General features: G+C 39.0%; 2 protein-coding genes across 2 annotated transcripts; one reads left to right on the forward strand and one right to left on the reverse strand.

Annotated features, from left to right (window-relative positions):
* Positions 1-1,712: 1,712 nt before the first annotated feature.
* LOC118815224 (spermatogenesis-associated protein 45-like) lies at positions 1,713-5,654 on the forward strand. The gene is made up of 2 exons (XM_036581203.1): positions 1,713-2,082; positions 5,414-5,654. Exons 1-2 carry the CDS (start codon positions 1,851-1,853, stop codon positions 5,431-5,433), a joined length of 252 nt encoding a protein of 83 aa, XP_036437096.1. The 5' UTR covers positions 1,713-1,850; the 3' UTR covers positions 5,434-5,654.
* Positions 5,655-6,090: 436 nt separating this feature from the next.
* Positions 6,091-20,094, reverse strand: tatdn3 (TatD DNase domain containing 3). The gene is made up of 10 exons (XM_036581206.1): positions 19,939-20,094; positions 17,408-17,440; positions 16,963-17,036; positions 16,406-16,487; positions 16,264-16,326; positions 9,529-9,638; positions 9,253-9,308; positions 9,060-9,172; positions 6,473-6,553; positions 6,091-6,362 (listed from the first exon to the last, which is right to left on the reverse strand). Exons 1-10 carry the CDS (start codon positions 19,993-19,995, stop codon positions 6,231-6,233), a joined length of 801 nt encoding a protein of 266 aa, XP_036437099.1. The 5' UTR covers positions 19,996-20,094; the 3' UTR covers positions 6,091-6,230.
* Between the last annotated feature and the right edge of the window lie 219 nt (positions 20,095-20,313).

Raw genomic sequence — 20,313 nt, forward strand, 5'->3', positions numbered from 1 at the left:
CATAATCTTAGTTTAACCCAGTAGAGCCACATAGAGGCCTATTCGCTGTTTGCACTGGCTGCTGCACCTGAATCATAACATAATAACCGTGAGGTCCTGAAATTGCTCTGTTTTCGCATCATATACTAACAGTGGTGGACAGTAATAAAGTAAACGTAATCCGTTACTGTACTTAAGTAGTTTTTTCCTGTATCTGTACTTTACTGAAGTTTTTCCATTTTGGGCAACTTTTTACTTTCACTCCACTACATTTCAAAGTCAAATATCTCACTTTTTACTCCACTACATTATGAGAAATCTGTCGTTCCTTTTGGTTTATGTGTGTTTAAAAACCCTAATGTCAAAACCAAAGAAGCGCTAAGCAAGAACACCAATCAGGGCACAGCGCGCACTTTGTTTTGAGCTTGTTTTGACCTGTTGGTCATACCGACCCAGTGCAAGCATACGGTTCAACATCAGTGCAGCAGCGTAAAAAGTATTAATTTACTCCTACATGAATGATGGAACTAACCTAACTTTTTTGAATTTATACAAACACTATTTCATTTTATAGTAAATTTGTTTTTTGCTAGTTTATGTTTAAGAACAGAGACCTACAGATGCAGTTTAGTAAAGGAAAACTCATCTGTGAACCTCAAGTTTCAAGTTTATTTGTCATTTGCACAACAAGTCAGGACATTCATGCATTGAAATGCTTGTGGTGACACTCAGCTAATCACTCTACAGAAAGTAAAATAAGTAAAAATAAAAATATAAGAAAAACAAACTGAAATATATTAAATATACACAAAATATAGAGACAATATGCATTTTAAAGTGACTCAAGTGACTTAGTGTTATTGTTATTTAAAGTGACTTAATGTTAAAGTGTTACTGTCCATAGCAGAGATATGATATAATAATAATAATGCTGACAGAGTGACTGAGTGAGATGGTAGTTGGTGAAGGACCCACAGCTTCACAGCTTGTTCAGAAGCCTGACAGCCTGTGGTTAGAAACTGTTCATTAACCGGGTTGTTCTAGCCTGAATGCTGCGAAACCTCCTGCCTGATGTCAGGATGGTGAACAGGCTGTGTGCTTAAAAGCAAGTTTAAAGTGTGTTTATAGCAAGTTTTTATTAAACTTCAAACTTGTAACTATCCATCCATCCATCATCTAAACCGCTTATCCTTCTGGGTCGCGGTGGGGTGCTGGAGCCTATCCCAGCTGTCATTGGGTGGAAGGCAGAATACACCCTGGACAGGTCGCCAGTCCATCGCAGGGCATAAACTTGTAACTAAGTTGCAAATAAATCTTAAACTGAAACTTAAAAGTGATTTCAGAGCCACTCAGTTCTACCTGATGGAAACTGTTTGCCTTCAGTGTTTTGTGCTTATGATAATTTTAATAGACATCAGCATCACTAATTAATGACATTCTATTAAAAGACTGGTTTACCAAGAGAGACACTGGAGTATTTTCACCTAAAATGAGTTAATGAAGCGAGTTTTGTTATAAAAATGATAATAGGACATCAGAGCCATAATTAATCTTTTAATACTTTCACTTTTTATACTTAAGTACATTTGAAGGCAAATACTTTCGTACTTTTACTCAAGTGCAGGTCTAAAGGGAGGAACTTCTACTTTTACTGGAGTAATATTTTACTTCTCTACTTTAACTCAAGTACACGGTTTGTGCACCACTGTAAACTAACACGTGTTCTGCTATTCACACGCGCACAAGCCAGACTGAACCAGTTCACTATTTGTCACACTGTTACTAGGGACGCTGAACCTCCGGTTGCCATGGAGCTTAATCGGGCAGCTAGCCGCGCTGCTAACTGTGGTAGCTCGTAGCAACGGCTCGAAATGTCGAAGTCGAAAGCGGAGGAGCTGTTTGAGCTGAACATGCGGAGAGAGACGTGGTGCTGCGTGGAAGCGGACAGCGGGATCTGGCTGCGAGCTCAGAGGCGACACTTCGACCATCACCTGAGAAACACCTGCGACTTCAGCGCCACGCAGACGGCGAAACCCGAGGAGCGCTCCGCTTGGATGGGAAGTCCCGCGAGATATCGCGAGAGAAGACATTTTGAGGAGAGCTGTAAGGATGCGTTAGCTTTGTGGCTAAACCTCGCAGATATTTACTTTTTAAAGGCCGCAGCTCCAGATTAAAGGCGGATTCCACCGATTTACCCCACGTTTCCTCATAATTAAGTCGTTAACATGTTAACAAAGTCATTCGGAGTGGTTTGATGTGAAACGTACCCAACTGTTCACTGCAGTGGTGCTGATAGGAACCAGACGTCTGAAGCACTTAGTGTCCCTGAAAGCTAACTTACAGAAAGTTATTACAAGAAATTGTCACAAATATACGGGACGGAGGTAAAAAAAAAATAAATAAATAAATTCGAGTGAACGTTTTATAGTTCGTACGCACGTTTTCTCTTATTCGTGATCACGATTTTCTAATTCGTTCTCTCGTTTTCTTTTAACCGTGGTCATGTTTTATTTTTAACTGAACGCTCGTTGTTTGTACTTTGATAACAGCTCCCTGAGACCGTCTGACGGGTTTTGACGTGTTAGATTGATGAGATAATGGACAGAGATGCTCATCAGGTCTGATTTTGATTTGGGGGGTTATGAGGAAACTGCAGCTCCTCTTCACAGCGAAGGGCCCGCAGTATTTCTGCTCCCAGTCAAGCTGCGGTGTTAGGGACCATCACACAATTACAGGACGACATGATCAGCGTTTCAACATCCTCACATTAATATATCTACATCTGATCCATAGATCTGTTAAACTCTCTCGCCATTTGACCTCATCGCCCATGAATGTGTCTGTGTGTGTTTAATTTGAGTTTGTTGAAACGTTGACGCTGATCATTTCTTCCTGTAATTGTGTGATGGTATCTAACACCGCAGCTTGTCGTGATCACGAATAAACAAAAACGTACCCACGAAGTAAAGAAAACGTGCGCACGTTTAAAAAAAAAGAGGGAGCTATTTAAGAAATCGTGACCACGAATAAAAGAAAACGTGCATAAGAACTGCAAAACATTCGCTCGAATTGATTAATATTTTTTTTACCTCCGTCCCCTCCGGGGCTCCGTACAAATACACTGCCTGAGATACTGATTTAACTTTAGTGATAAGGTTCCCTGATAGCAAGAGGATAGGGGACCACCGCTGGCCCACTGATGGCAAAGTTGGCGGTCCATTGGCGTTTTGCACAGCGTTTTCCGGGCGGCCCAGTGGTGTTTACACAGAGTCATAGACAAAATTCCACTTATAATCACTCAGTTTCCATTAACAGTCCAGTTTACTTATTTCTCCTTCCTTCCTTTTAATTATACTTTATAAATTAGTTTAGTCAATAATTTTAATCCAGCTCAGCATCAGCAACAACATTTTCTACAAAATCATTTTATATCAGGCCTAGTTATTATTTTTCTCTCAGTTGTTTGTAATGTTTTTCTAAGTTTATTTTCCAAAATAAAAGTCTCTGTGCATTTAAAATCTGTTTGAGAAGATTAAAAACTAGTTAGAGCTTGTTTGCAGGACAGTAATCTGGGTGGTCCGAGGGGGGACCAGCAGTGGCAAACAGTCAGTGGGGTGCCGACCTTATCAAGCCAGCGGACCGATACATGCTCGGTATCAGGGTTTCGGCCTAAAGCATTTTTAAAAAAACACGATCCTGGTGGAAAACTACATGGGAGGGATGTTCACTCGTTGGTTTTGGATAGTAATATAAAATGCCTGTATTTCACTGCTGTTGGAAGAAAACCTTGTATGTCCTTTTTTTATTCTTCAGTTTTTCACATAAATTGAACATGTCTGTTTCCCTTTACATCGTGTGTAAATTTCATGATGAATGGACCAAAAGAAATGGACCAAAATGACTTACATTAAAAGTAAAGCAGGTTTTTTCCTTCTCCTGTAAAGTTATCATTTTGGAGATATGAGGTTTTCTTCCAACAACACCGATTTGCATTGTAGACATCACGACCCCTGGTTCCTATCAGCACCGCTGTAAAGAAATCTTAGCCACCAAGTTAGTCTACAATGAATCATTTCACATCAAACTACTCTGAATGATGTCGTTTACATCTCAACTGTTGAATTATACAGAAATTGTGAAAAATCAGTAAGACTCCCCTTTAAAGCTCGGGGTTCGCCACGTCTCAACAAAATGCAATTTAAGATTGCTGAAACAACAAAGAAAGTTCGTTAACACTTTCTATGAATATCATGTTTGTAAGCATCTATAAACACAAATTAGAATGCATTCATAAGGCATCATAAACATGGCTATAAATATTTATAAAAATGCATTACACGTTATAGCCATGTTTATTATGCATTATGTATTGTTAACATAATACATTACAAGTACTGTTCATAACAAATTATAAGAGCTCATAAGTCGTATTTGTCCGCTCTAAGTAAAGTGAAGCGTACTGTACTAAAGCCTCCTCCAGTGTTCAGAGTGAGGCTTCAAGTTGAAGTATTTACTGAAGGATTTACTGAAACACTAAAACATTCACAGTAAAGCACATTACAGGCTTCAAATGTCAGAGTTTAAACTAGAGCTGCCATCAGTGTTTTACCCAATGTGGGAAAGGTAATGTACACCACCGTTAGCTTGGCGCTAACTCATTACTGCATATCCAATAGAATGCTAGCAGAAATTAGCATTACTGTACTGTAGTGTAGTGTTACAGAATGAAGGGCATAAAAAAACATTGTATGTCTTTACTTTACTTTTGGCACTGACAGTATAACATGTTATTAACACTAATTATAATGCATTATAGTAACAATGCATAATGTATAATAAACATGGCCAAAAATGTAGTTCAGTGTAATTAATTTTTACAAATATTTATAACCATGTTTATAGTACCTTGTGAATGCATTATAACACGTTATAAATGTGTTCATAGATGCTTACAAACATGACATTCATAGAAAGTGTTACCAAAAGTAATTATGCAGACCCTTAATGCAGGTTTTGTTTCATGACTGCCGCTCAGCACAGATAAGAAAGCTCCTGTTTCTGTCCTTGAAAACAGGCCTACCTAGTCCATTTTTAGTTTGTGCTGGTGGGGTGAATAGCTGTCAAATAACACTACAATTCTTCAGATCAATTATATTATGCAATTCTATGAGCCAGTTTCCCTGACATGGATTAAGCCTAGTCTAGTGAATTGTAACCTAAATAAGGATTCACCCTTCAGAAAGCCTTTTTTAATGTGGGCCAAAGGTTAATCTCAGTCTGGGACATGTGTCAGTGTTAATTTATCAGATCTTTCAAGTATCATAAAGTTTCATTCAAGTTGTTCTTGATAAGACTAGCCTGTTGTGAAATCTTTAAACACTGAACGCTACGGTAGATCCCTGTAACACTCCTTTATTTCTTACTTTTCTTACAGATAAAGCTCATCTGGTGTGAACAACTGCACATCAAGCTCCAGAAAGCATGGTAGACAGCTGCAATGCAGACAATCATCATTAAAAATGTGTAAAAATACGTTATTTCAATTTTCTTGCTTTCATTTTTATCTTAAATGCTTGTGTGTCATGGGAAGCACTATTAAAAATCGTATGCTCCCAGTTTACTGAAGTTTGTTCTGAGCCAAAAAGCAACAAAAAAAAAAAAAATAAAGAAATAAAAAAATAAAAAATACAAGGTGATTCAAAAAGATTCATCAGATTTTCAAAATGATTTATTTCACCTGTAAATTGTTACAGAACAATGCAGAAAACTGTAAATGGTTTAAATGAGCATAAAGTTTATTATGTAATTGTACAAGGTCTCAGTATGAACCTCCTCCAGCTGTACAGACAACATCAACACCATAGTCAGATTCATCCCATACTGGATTGAGCGTGTCGGGTGTCGCTGCACTCACGGCTCTTTCAGTGCGATTTCGGAGATCATCCAGTGTTGTGGAACCAACGACGAACGCTCTGAGCTGTTGGAGCTTCACTGCCCACGAAAATCACACTGCACAGTTATGACGGATTCACTCTTATTGAAGTGGAGAACGCAGAACGCTTTCTGCTCAGGGGTCTCATCTCCTCTCAGACTGAAGGGGGCCATCTTCCACTGACAGTCAGAAACTCTATGACCCCCTCTTTCAATTGGATTGTGATTGGTTCCTAGACGCCTCACGGTTGTAAAAACATGGTGCTTAGAAATCAGATTAATCTTTTTGAATCACCCTGTACTTCAATAACACTAAATTACTACAACTTCAACTTGGGAAATAAGCACAGAGCATTTTGTGTGGTGACCTCAGCAACAATCTCTGCAGATATTCCCTTTACTTTTGCAATGTATTCGCAAGAGATGGTGATATTTTTAGGCTCATTCCTCACCTAGAGGAGTGAAGAGAAGACACCAGCTGTAAACTGCGGGGATCTCATTGGTGGAACATCCACGGATAGTATATTCATGAAACTTGTGACTTACGATATTCATGACTTACGTGTTTTTCGGGCCCCAGGGCTGGTGAGTCTGTCTCTAAACAAATGCGTTCCAGAGGAATCTGTTTGATGAGTTTGGTTCTCTGCAATGGAAGAACACAGAATATGACTCACCATTAGGTCACACAGAAGTATTTATTCCAACAGTTTACAGTGTGTTAGTTCAGGAAGTTTACATATGTGACTAAGACTGATCATCAGCACAGCCGCAGACATACACCGATCAGGTATAACATGATGACCACCTCCTTGTTTCTACGCTCATTGTCCATTTTATCAGCTCCACTTACTATATAGGTGCACTTTGTAGTTCTACAGTTACAGACTGTAGTCCATCTGTTTCTCTGCATACTTTGTTAGCCCACTTTTACTCTGTTCTTCAGTGGTCAGGACCCCCATGGACCCTCACAGAGCAGGTACTATTTGAGTGGTGGATCATTCTCAGCACTGCAGTAACACTGACATGTTGGTGGTGTGTTAGTGTGTGTTGTACTGGTGCGAGTGGATCAGACACAGCAGTGCTGCTGGAGTTTTTAAACACTGTGTCCACTCACTGTCCACTCTATTAGACACTCCTACCTTGTCAGTCCACCTTGTAGATGTAAAGTCAGTGACGATAGCTCATCTGCTGCTGCACAGTTTGTGTTGGTCATCCTCTAGTCCTTCATCAGTGGTCACAGGACGCTGCCCACGGGACGCTGTTGGCTGGATATTTTTGGTTGGTGGACTATTCTCAGTCCAGCAGTGACACTGAGGTGTTTAAAAACTCCAGCAGCGCTGCTGTGTCTGATCCACTCAGACCAGCACAACACACACTAACACACCACCACCATGTCAGTGTTACTGCAGTGCTGAGAATGATCCACCACCCAAATAGTACCTGCTCTGTGAGGGTCCATGGGGGTCCTGACCACTGAAGAACAGAGTAAAAGTGGGCTAACAAAGTATGCAGAGAAACAGATGGACTACAGTCTGTAACTGTAGAACTACAAAGTGCACCTATATAGTAAGTGGAGCTGATAAAATGGACAATGAGCGTAGAAGGAGGTGCTCATAATGTTATGCCTGATCAGTGTAAATCAGCATAGCACCTCAGACGCTCACACACCCCCACACAGTTCATCTTCAGCATGTTTTTGCAGCAATGCTTAGAATGCAGTTGAAAGGCTGACCCCACTGAAATGTCAAGGTTGTAGAAACAGGGCAGCCGTTTGATTAAATTTGCCTACTTGGCACAGAAATGGATACCTGTGACAAATATTTACAAATTTAAGCAGCAGACTTTGATCGTCATTAGGGTGAATCATACGATGTGGCATATGGCCAACAGTGAGTCCTTTTATTGGGCACACCTACCTTGTATCTACACTCATTGGCCGTTTTATGGTACACCTACCATATACCCTACAGTACACTGCAACAGCCAGAGACCACCTTTCCTGTATTTTGTATTTCATTTACAATTAAAACGGCCTTTACATGCAAGATATTCATTTTTAAGCATCAGGAAAACATATTTAACAGAATTGTTTTAGTATTCAGTGTGTCCACCCTTTTTTATTACAGCTTCCATTCTTTTCAGGATCCAAATAATCGCAAGCTCATTCAGTGTTGCCGAGGTCTGGACTCTGGGGTGGCCAGTACAATGTTCTGAGAATACCAGCAGCTTCTTTGTTTGATTTGCAAATTTTCTTCTATTAAATGTCTTTTTTATTTTCTCAGTAAGAGCTTGAAAACCTAACAGTGGAAGGATGGACATAAATGTGGATTTTTTGATGCAAGAGTAGAGCTTGATTTTCTCCTTTTTCTTTAAGTTCTGTTTATCTCCTCAGAAATATCTCCTGAAAAATAAATCATATGTACTTAACGGTCATTCGGGCTGGAAATTAAATAAATGAAGGGTGGTCACTGACTCTGGACAGTACTGTATATATCACTGCTGTCGGAAGGAAATCCTGTATCTCCATTTTTGTCTTTTTTCAGTTTTTCATATAATTTGAAAATGCATGTTGCTCTTTACACTGTGTGTAAATTTCATGGACTAAAAGAAACAGCCCAAAGTTACTTGGGAAAAAAGTCTGGTTCCATTGACTTACATTAAAAGTAAAGTAGGTTTTTTCCTTCTCCTGTAAAGTTATCTTTTTGGAGATACAAGGTTTTCTTCCGACAACAGCGACATGTAAAATACCTGCTTGGTAATATTAGGCTCCTGTTTGGCTACTCCAGAGCAGCATATACCATTGCCATTGCTTTCCTATGGAGATTATATAAGATGTTTGTGCTCAATTTGATGCCATGAAGCTGCAGAGTTCACAAAATAGAAGGGACGGCATAGCTGCTCGTTTTAAGCACACACTTACAAACTGGAGCTCATCTGTTATGCACATATCTGTCAACTGACCTTTCCCCCATCCATCAATGCTTCATCAATGCAAGGTACAACTATATGGTAGCTGTATCTGATAAAATGGCCAATGAGTGTAGATACAAGATAGGTGTTTCTAATAAACTGGCAATAAGAGCATGTGCATGCAAGGTGCTTTTGGATGGAAACAGCAGAAATTCAAAAAATACAGATCTACTTCTAACCTGATCGTTCCTGCTGACTGCAGGGGGAAAAGAGAAGTAGTATCCAGCCTGAAGCCCCTCCATAGCGACGGATGGCTTCCCAGCAAAATTATGTAATAGTGCATGTCTGATTCCTAAAGGTGAAAAACCACAAGGCTGATTTGCAGACGTCCAAATAAAGACACCAAAAAAGGTCTTGGCTCGCAGTGCTTACCTTGCTCTTTCATCGTAGCTATGGTGACCTTGGCAGCGGAGCGGGAATGCACATTCCTTATAAGATAAGGCCGGAGCAGTTTTATTACACAGTGAGTGGTTTCGCTAAGCAATGCTTAAAATGGGCCACAGTGGAAACTGTTTAACATGCACTTTTAATACTCATATGTTCACAGATACTATTCTATGTAACTCATTAGGGCCATCAGGGGCATTAATATTAGCTTAAATCAGTAGGCATGGTGGAAACACCGAACACAAACTGAGGCGCACTCACACGGGCAGCTCCAGCTCTTTGGATATTTCCAGCTGCTTTTTAAAGACCATTAACTGCTCATCACGCTCCAGAACAGTGGGCGCAAACCATGGAGTAAAGTCGAGTCCAATCTGGAAACAGAGACAGTGTGTACAATATAAAACACGCTAAAATGCCAGGATGTTAGATAAACCCAGCCTTTCCACCCTCAATAAAGTCGTACTAATCTTGAGAGTTTTATCAATAAGCATTATAATCCACTTATCACCGTATCTTTGGACTTTCCCATCCAAAGATGTGGTAAGCAGCTCTTTATTTACGGTGGATCACTGACGTTCAAAGGTTTGGAATCACTTGGCATAGCAGCAATTTTTGTTTCTATATTTTGTTGTATACAACAATAACATACAATGAGGATTTAAATATTACAAACTACTCGCCAAATATGTTTAGATGTTTTATACAACATTTCAATCATTTATTAAATGATAAATACACTGTAATTATCTATTTACATTTTTTCCTGGTCAACTTGTTTACTTTGAGATTTAATTTCTGCTTTTGAAATACACTATATGGCCAAAAGTATGTGGACAGCTGACCATCACACCGAGATTGTTGGACATCCTATTAAAACTATGGATGTTCACATGGAGTTGGCCCCAGTTGTGCATTGATAATAAGCTTCTGGTAAGGCTTTCCACAAAATTTTGGAGTGTGTCTGCGGGAATTTGTGTCCATTCACTCAAAAGAGCATTTGTGAGGTCAGGCACTGATGTTGGACGAGAAGGCCTGGCTCACAATTATAACCCAAAGGTGATAAACGGGGTTTATATATGGGAAACTGAGGTAGTTTACATTTCAGGACGCCGGTTCATCACATTAATGACAGATTTGAATCACTTACCTAAACGAGTGTGAACCATCCTGTCAGAGAGATCGGATTTGAGCAAAATATCGGATTTGAGAAGTGAGGCTTGTAATGTGAACGTAGCTAAAAGGTACTGAGATGGACCCTTGAGGGTTCCACCCCAGTACCTTTATTTTTGAGAGCGTAACGACAAACTTTCTGCTTTCCTCCTCCTTTTTGCGTTTTGTTTGATTTTCTCTCTCAACTCACAGAAAATCACACTGAAGAACCTCCTCTGCAAAATCTAACAGTCCGTCTTTACGCTGTTGTGTCCTTACATAACAACCTGGAACAGTCCGTTACAACCATGCTTGGATGACTGCATTGAAATTACTGAAAACCTAGGCGGCTGCCTTTGATTAGTGCGCAGACCGCCGCTGGCTGCTGGTGGATATTAACCTAGTAAAGTGTGTCTGTCCTTAGAAGGCAATAAAGGTGAAAGAGTCAACTTGTTCTGTTGCCAACGTGGAATAAATGCTGTCAACATGAATTCATCTGTCATATTTTAGTTACAATCTGGAAAGTGAATATTAAACCCAAGCTGTTTTTCTTTCTTGATTGAGTTATTTTGTAAATGAGCATATCGCTGTTGTTGGAGGGAAACCTCGTAACTCTAAAATGGTAACTACAGGAGAAGCAAAAAACCTGCTTTACTTTTAATGTAAGTCAATGGAACCAGACATTTTTCCAAGTCATTTTAGGTCATTTTGGTTTATGAGTGTATAAAAACGTAACATGTCAAAACTAAAGCAAAAACACCAATCAGGGCACAGCGCTCACTTTGTTTTGAGCTTGTTTTGACCTGTTGGTCATACCGACCCAGTGCAGCACACGGTTCAACATCAGTGCAGCAGCGTAAAATTTTGGGAGAGTCTATTCAACATAAATGATGAACTAACCTAACTTTGTGTAAATAGACCACAATATAGAAATATGTACTCATATGCAGTTGTGACTGACGTCTGAATTTATACAAACACTTTCATTTTATAGTAAATTAGTTTTGTCTAGTTTATGTTTATGAACAGAGACCTACAGATGCAGTTTAGTAAAGGAGACTCATTTGTGAATCTGAGTTTAAAGTTTTTATTAAACTTAAACTTGTAACTAAGCTGCAAATAAATCTTAAACTGAAACTTTGCTTGTTTGTAAAAAGTGATTTCAGAGCCACTCAGTTCTACCTGATGGAAACTGTTTGCCTTCAGTGTTTTGTGCTTATGATAACTTTAATAGACATCAGCGTCACTAATTAATGACCTTCTATTAAAAGACTGGTTTACCAAGAGAGACACTGGAGTATTTTCACCTAAAATGAGTTAATGAAGCGAGTCTTGTTACAAAAATGATAATAGGACATTAAAGTCATAATTAATCTTTTAGTACTTTCACTTTCGATACTTAAGTACATTTGAAGGTGAATACTTTTGTACTTTTACTCAAGTGGAGGTCTAAAGAGAGGAACTTCTACTTTTACTGGAGTAATATTTTACCTCTCTAAAGGCATCTTGTTGATTTTTTATACTAGAGTTGGTCCATGTTGGGGGTAACACAGTACAAAGTAACGTCATCACATCTTTCTATAATAAAGTAGTTTTTCACTTAATAAGAATTATGTGACTTGTCTTCCTCATGTGTCTCTAAGACAGATATTAATCCCATGCCATGAATTTAAAACAATAATTTCTTCTGTTGATTATTCATGCATATCTGTGTGTGTTCTACTCACTTAACTGTTCAACTAACGGTTCAGGAGAAGTCATTATTAGTCTGTATTGGATTCCTGTGTTGGGTAACTACGCCAACAATGCTGTTTATGCCAAAGGCCACTGAAACATATTTTGGCTGTGGGTTTACTTTGCCATCACTGTAGGATGACGAACAAAGGATGTGTTGTTACACCCATAAAGTTGTGCAGCTGAATGGTAAACCTGTTTGGGCACAAGTGTGTTTGGATATTCATACCTGCACGTGAATCATATCAAAAGAATTTAATTTTTACGTATTTTCATGTTGACTTCTCAGATTCATGTTTTCATCTCAGCGACTGACCCTTTCATGGTGTTTTAAGACACAACAGCTCTTCTGAGGTTTCTTTATTATGTGCACTCCATGCACTTTCACTAGTTAGTGGAAATAGTCTCGAACACTTCCCAATAACCTGTGGTGGACGAAGTACACAAATCATGTACTTGAGTTAAAGTAGAGATACCCAAGGTTAAATATTACTCCAGTAAAAGTAGAAGTTCCTCCCTTTAGACCTCCACTTGAGTAAAAGTACTAAAGTATTCACCTTCAAATGTACTTAAGTATCAAAAGTGAAAGTACTAAAAGATTAATTATGACTCTAATGTCCTATTATCATTTTTATAACAAGACTCGCTTCATTAACTCATTTTAGGTGAAAATACTCCAGTGTCTCTCTTGGTAAACCAGTCTTTTAATAGAATGTCATTAATTAGTGACGCTGATGTCTATTAAAGTTATCATAAGCACAAAACACTGAAGGCAAACAGTTTCCATCAGGTAGAACTGAGTGGCTCTGAAATCACTTTTTACAAACAAGCAAAGTTTCAGTTTAAGATTTATTTGTAACTTAGTTACAAGTTTAAGTTTAATAAAAACTTTAAACTCAGATTCACAAATGAGTCTCCTTTACTAAACTGCATCTGTAGGTCTCTGTTCATAAACATAAACTAGCCAAAACTAATTTACTATAAAATTAAATAGTGTTTGTATAAATTCAGAAAAAAGACACGACAGTCACAACTGCATATGAGTACATATTTCTATACTGTGGTCTATTTTCCCACAGGGCCATATGTTATATCTGTTCACTAATTCCTTGATGTGTGATTGTCAGTCAGTGTTTGCATTAAACCCACCCTGCTTTACCTGCTGAAGTGACCTAAGTATAGTGTGGATATGCTTCCAGTGGGTCGGTATGACCAACAGGTCAAAACAAGCTCAAAACAAAGTGACCGCTGTGCCCTGATTGGTGTTTTTGCTTCACACTTCTTTCGTTTTGACATGTTACGTTTTTATACACACATAAACCAAAAGGAACGACAGATTTCTCATAATGTAGTGGAGTAAAAAGTGAGATATTTGACTTTGAAATGTAGTGGAGTGAAAGTAAAAAGTCGCCCAAAATGGAAATACTTCAGTACAGATAAAGGAAAAACTACTTAAGTACAGCAACGAATTAGATTTACTACCTTACTGTCCACCGCTGACAATAACCTAACATGATCTTTCTCTCTCTCTGACTACATGGAACTTTTGAATTCATTTTATTTAATCACAAAGGTTAAATCTGTTTGGAAAGTCCAGAGAAAACAGAAACCGGTGAGCAATGTGAGCCTTTCATCTCATCTGCTAGTGCTAATACTTTCCAGCAGACCACAGATGGCTTTAAAGGATCATGCAACTCCTAGTTATGTTTATACTCATTGTGCTTTAGTTTACCTCATACCACTCAGTGCCTGCTCTCATGTAAATACAACAAATCTGTCTCATATGCTATGTAAATATGCAAATAGATATACTTTATTTCTACTCTTATACTTTAATTTATGTCTATTTTTATTTCTATTTTTTATTTTATGCACAGTGTATGTAAGTTTATGTGAAATTATATGTCCTGCTACTAAAACACTGCAATTTCCATTCAGGATCAATAAAGTTCTTTGTTTATTTGCTTTTTTCTTTCTTTCTGTCTGTCTATCTATCTATCTAAAACCTGCTAATGTATCTACACTGTTCTACACCGAAGCACTACCTCATAGTTAGTGTTCATATAGAAAAGCTGTACCTAAAACGAGGTGTGGTCTGCTGGGAAGAAGTAACATTAGTCTTTGTTAATCATTTCCAGAGTTTCCATGTGTCTTCTTGGAGAAGAACTATTTTACAGTGAAAACCTGCCATAGGAACACACCACTACTGATACACACTACTGGCTGCCCTTTCCTCTATTAGTTTGACAAAACTGTCTTAGTTGTCATTGCTGATTGTTCTAAAAAGCCTAAAAAGCATTAGAGCCATAAAAGCCAATCCCATTTCTTCTTTTTACCCCTACCCCTTGTTTTCAAGTGTCATCCTAACCCCTTGGAACTGAGTTACAAAGGGTAGTGTTGCCCTTTCTTGCCCTACAAAATGGGACAACCCTAAAATAAAAGAAAAAAAAACAAATCACTTCATTAACAGCTACCAGCGCTGCTCTGTAGGCGACCCTGCCAGTCTGCAGAAACAGCAGAGGAGGGTAAAGTTCAGCTCCTCACTGCTGGGCTTTAGTTACATTTAGGGCATCATATGATCTTCAAAGAGGGGGGCAATTATTTATTATCACCCACCCCTAATTCTTCAGTGATGTGAAGCTGAAGTCAGATATTCACCAGCTTCTTGTTCGAACCTTCCCGTTCCACCTTAAATGGAGCAGCAGTTACATTCTGGCGCTTCAGGTGTCAGAACTGCTGGACTATTTAAGGTGGAATGGGAAAGTTAGCTAGCTAGCTACCGAGACATTAGCATGCTAATAGCGATTTTTTATGCTTGTTATGAAGAAAAGGACCATAATACACTGAAACAACATTAAACTAAGAGAATACGAGGTTATTGTAATTTTTTAACAGAGAAAATTCTCACATTTGTGGGTTTCTTTGATCTCTTGTCCATCTCGCTGGTTTTTCTTTTTTTCTCATAACACTCTGTTTGGAGTGTCTCTGAAAAACCTCTGTTTGGAGGGTCATGTAGTCCTAACACTTCCCCCTACCACTACCCTTCTATCTCAACAAGAGTTGGACACCCTACCCCTAGACGTGAATGCGCAAAACAGAGGGCTAAGGGCTCAGTTGTAGGGGCCAAAGTGTCTTAGTAAGGTGTTGGGTCACTACAAGCTGCCAGGACAGCCTCAATGCACCTTGGCATTGATTTTACAAGTCTCTGGAACTGTACTGGAGGTATGGAAGACCACTCTTCCGAAAGATATTCCCTCAACTGATGACTGTCTAACACAGTCAGTCTAAAATCTTCCAAAGGTGTTCAACTAAGTTAAGATCGAGTGACTGTGAAGGCTGCAGAATATGACTTTCCACTGCACATCGATGGTTCACTTGCGGAGAAAGTCAAAAGCTCCTTGATGTGCATCACTGACAACCTCACCTGGACACTCAACACTACCTGCCTATGTGAAGGATGAAGAGAGCTAACTTCACCCCTTTCATCCTCACTACTTGGAAAAGTCTCCCGAAGATGCGAGAGAAGCAGCTGTAGCTGAGCTGAAGCTTAAAGCAGAGCATAGTAAGTCTGCGTTTTTGTTTATATTGGCTAAATCTGTTAGGCTACACTGGCATATTACCACATACTGAGACATGTTTACAGCCAAGACGGTAAAATGGGCACAAAAAATGTGGCTCATAAGGTGGTTTGATTTTCGCTGAAACAACAAAATGGCTCTTCTTAACATTTGGGTTGCGACCCCTGCGTTAGACCTGTCTGGAAGCATCTGCATACATTTTGTTTCTTCACTCATCTATTCAGGTTTTCCTTTAGTTTGTCACTCACCTGTATGTACTTGTTTAGTGCTGTTGTGAACTATAACAGCTTTTGAAGATGCACTGTAGGTGGATTGTGTTTTAATTCAACTGTTGAGCACATTTTCTTGTTCTCCAGAAAGTCATTCAAAGCACTTGGGTGTGTAAAAGTGCACATAACTCATAGAATTATTTTGAAAACATCTTCTGGGTTCAGCATTTTCAAAGAAAACATTAAATCTCTGAAAATGGTTTGAATAATATTATTTTAAAGTAACCGATCATGTTTAAGATTATTTCAGAAAAATGATACGGTACCTCACCCACAGCAACTATATGATCTCTATACGTCTGGAACAGTGGAAGGGCCGGCTCCAAGTCCTGTGAAAACAAAGAACAGAGGGGTATCAGAGAGAGCACAGTTATTCAGTCCATCCATAAAAATAGTAGTTTCCCTAACCTGAGTCCTCACGCTGTGCAGGGCCTGCTCCGAACCTTGAAGGGGGTGAATTCCAAAACATGGAAATACGAGACGCGGGTGGCTGATATCCAAAAGAAACCAGTTATGAAAACAGCTGTATGTGTTCATACAGGTGGTGTCAATGAAACTTAAGACCTTCCAACCAGGAACATGTGAAATCAGTCAGTACACTATATGTCCAAAAGTATCCAGACACAAGGCTGGAGTGATCCAGAACTGACCATCCAACATCAGTACCTGACCTCACTAATGTTCCTGTGGCTGATTGCAATCAAATCATCACAGTACTGTGCCAACATCAAGTGTAAAGCTTTCTCAGAAGAGTAGAGGCTGTTACAGCAGCAAAGAGGGACAAACTTTCTATTAATATCCTCGATTTCAGAAGAAATGCTAGATGAGCATGTGCCCAGAAACTACTGAACATATAGTGCACCTCTAATTTGAGCTCGTATGGAGGAAGAATTTGTTAAAAAACAAATAGATAAATAAATAATAATAATAAATAAAAAATTGCATTACCTCCGTGAAATACTTACATCTTTGATAACTGAATCACTCTTTCAAACTCACTGGGTCCTTCTGTAACTGCTATGAGAGCTTTAACCCCAGCCTTAGAATGACATTAGATCCTGATCAGTGAGAGTTGCAGCATTTGGGGGTTTCAGTTAAACAAGCATAGCAATGTTTTGTTTTGTTAAGGTTTAATAACAGACAGAAAAGAATCAGTTGTGCCACATTTCAAAAATACAGTCAAAAACTATGAATATATACATTTTTTTCAGTGTTTCAGACTCTGAGTTGTGCTAAATCCAATTAAACTAATCATATTTATTTTTAAAAAACTTAAAAATGCAATTGTTCAGAGTTCTTAAATTATTAAAGATCAGACTCAGAAAAGCATATTGTGATCACTGGGTATCACGATAACAATAAATGTTGTTATGTTGCCCACCTCTACTAATTTGTGTCATGAAAACATACCTGTTTTGCTCTCTCAATAACATCATTTAGGTCCTGGGGAACAAAATAAAAATGAAGGATTAAGTTGTTGAGCATCCTCATTTTATGTAGTTTGTCCATGTCATTTGTTAAAAACAAACTAACGAGACAATAAAGCGCATTACACAACACACAATCGCCTTGTGTCAACTTATTAACCCTTGTGTGGTGTTCAGGTCTGTGGGACCCATTTTCAAATGTTTACCAAAAAGAAAAAATGATGGGATTTATTATTATTTCAACCTTAGATTCTTGGCCTTTGCTCCCTTTTTGTGAAGAACATTTAAAATAACCCATTTTCAGTGCCTTCACTCTGTTCACCCCCCACACATTTATATTACACATGTGGTGTTGGGGGGTGGCACGGTGGCGCAGTGGGTAGCGCTGTCGCCTCACAGCAAGAAGGGCCTGGGTTCGATTCGGTTCTTTCTGTGTGGAGTTTGCCTGTTCTCCCCGTGTCTGCGTGGGTTTCCTCCGGGTACTCCGGTTTCCTCCCACGGTCCAAAGACATGCAGTCAGGCTGATTGGACATGCTGAATTGCCCCTAGGTGTGAATGTGTGTGTGATTGTATATGTATGTCTGTCTGTCTGTCTGCCCTGCGATGGACTGGTGACCTGTCCAGGGTGTATCCTGCCTTCTGCCCATTGACAGCTGGGATAGGCTCCAGCACCCCACCGTGACCCAGAAGGATAAGCAGTTTAGATGATGTATGTATGTATGTGGTGTTGGGCTGAACCGGTGGGGAGTAAAAGTGTGGAGGTGCTGTGTCCTTCACTCTGTTCTCCTCCTACATGGCCTGCTGTTAGTGTGTGTATGTGTTTGTATATGTGTGTGTGAGGGTGGACAACATGGACAGGCTGCTGACTGGCTACAGCAGCTAAAGGAGAACTCTACGCTGGACACTTTTGATATTTTAAACATCTGGTATTTTTACATAAATTGTTATGGCTGTATTGATTTAGAACAACAATAATGCGGTGGGTCCACCAGACCACTGAGTAACAAACACACCAACACCACACAACGGCATCTCAAATTAATCTCAATCTGGCTAATGTATCTCCTGATATCTATGGCAAGTATGTTATAATGGACAAATATTTGATGCATAGCTGGAGTATAAGCTTCCATTATTTGTTAGCTACACTAATCTTGAGGACACAGTGCCAACATCAAACACCTGGCTGATGATTACAGTTAGTGTAACACTGCATAAATATGATTTTTCATCATGTGGCCCAACCCTGATTCTCGTTCCAACCCATTAGATCCACATCTGGCTCTAATATTCAGATGCCTTAATTAACCAGGAGCCGGGCTGGTCATCCCTGCTTTAAAAGGGAATTACACTGAATTTTCAAAGTGAAATTTGATCAGTGAAGCTATAAGTGTCCTCTGATGTTTTTAGATGTAATGGTGATGATGGTAAAGTCATGTTAAAGTAATGTTTTTTTTAGGCATCGTATGTGTGGTCATGTTGTTGTGTGTTGTGTTTTCTGTTACTGGTAGCTTTTAGAGACACAAACGCGATGGACTGTGAACAAGTCCAACATTATCTGGAAAAAAGAATTTCATGTATATTCGAAATGACATATCTGAAATTCAGAAGCTTGTAAAACTATTAGAAACAAGTGATATTAGAAACTAGTTATATAAAGATTTTATATAACCAAAAATGACAAACAATTAAACCCATATATATATATATATATATATATATGCCAACTTATTTGAAATTGGCCATTTTCAATTATGGGACATTTCAGACATTTCAACCATATATATATCAGCATATACAAACTTATATCTGGAACACTATATGTTTATATGATACAAAGCATTACTCATAGAAGGCATACATTACTCACACATGCTAGCTTCATGGTTTGATATCATATAATATCATATTTTATCATATTTTATTTATGCATGTTCTTTGTTTCCGCCACATACTTACTAGTGCTGTGAAAATGAGTTTAATAGATTCAAAACTAAACGCTAAAACATGCACACTGTAAGCTATAAAGTAGGTGAAAATATTGTTCTCTGATACATTAAAGCACAATATATGTGCACATATGGGCATAAATGACATTTTCTGCATGCAAAGGATTTTATGTAGTGTTAACAATTGTAAGTACGGAGCCCCGCTGGTGACATCCTGTATAAATAAAAATAATGCGTGGCCACGCCTTATTAACGCATGGGAACGAGGTCCTAATGCGTGGCCACGACTTAGTAAGGCGTGGGAACGAGATCACGGCTTACTAAGTCGTGGCCACGCATTAGGATCTCGTTCCCACGCCTTACTAAGTCGTGGCCACGCATTATTTTTATTTATACAGGATGTCACCAGCGGGACTCCGTAAGACTGAGTAACAGCAGAGACGTTAAAACCTTCTGTAGTTTCATATAAACCCGCATCTGCTGCACTGAAAGCTGATCACTGTTATCCGCAGACATTCTGTCATTCGGCTTCAACTGGCAGTGAAGTCTTCACTCACTCAGCTACCTGAGCGAACTCATCCGCTGACATGTGGCAGTGGCTGTCGACCAGACGTCCATCCATTTGACCAGTAAAACCACGCAAATAAAGGCACGCGATAGGTCATATTAGTATTCGAGCCAATCAGCTTCAAGAACATTCGGTTATCTCTTTTATGTTTCCCATATAAGCCATCATATTTATAGAGTTTGACAGAGTTTGTTTACTACCAGAAACCGTTTCATGCTACAGGCTCGGCGCTAACACTTAGGCTGAATCCCAAATGGCTCCGTACTCCCTAAGTAGGGCACTATGTAGGTCATGAAATGGTGGCTTCTACATCCAAATAGTGCTTTGTAGGTCGAAAAGAAAGACATTTCTGTTAAGCGCTTAGCTGCACGA

This window comes from Colossoma macropomum, unplaced genomic scaffold (assembly GCF_904425465.1).
Source record: "Colossoma macropomum unplaced genomic scaffold, Colossoma_macropomum, whole genome shotgun sequence".
NCBI lineage: Eukaryota > Metazoa > Chordata > Actinopteri > Characiformes > Serrasalmidae > Colossoma > Colossoma macropomum.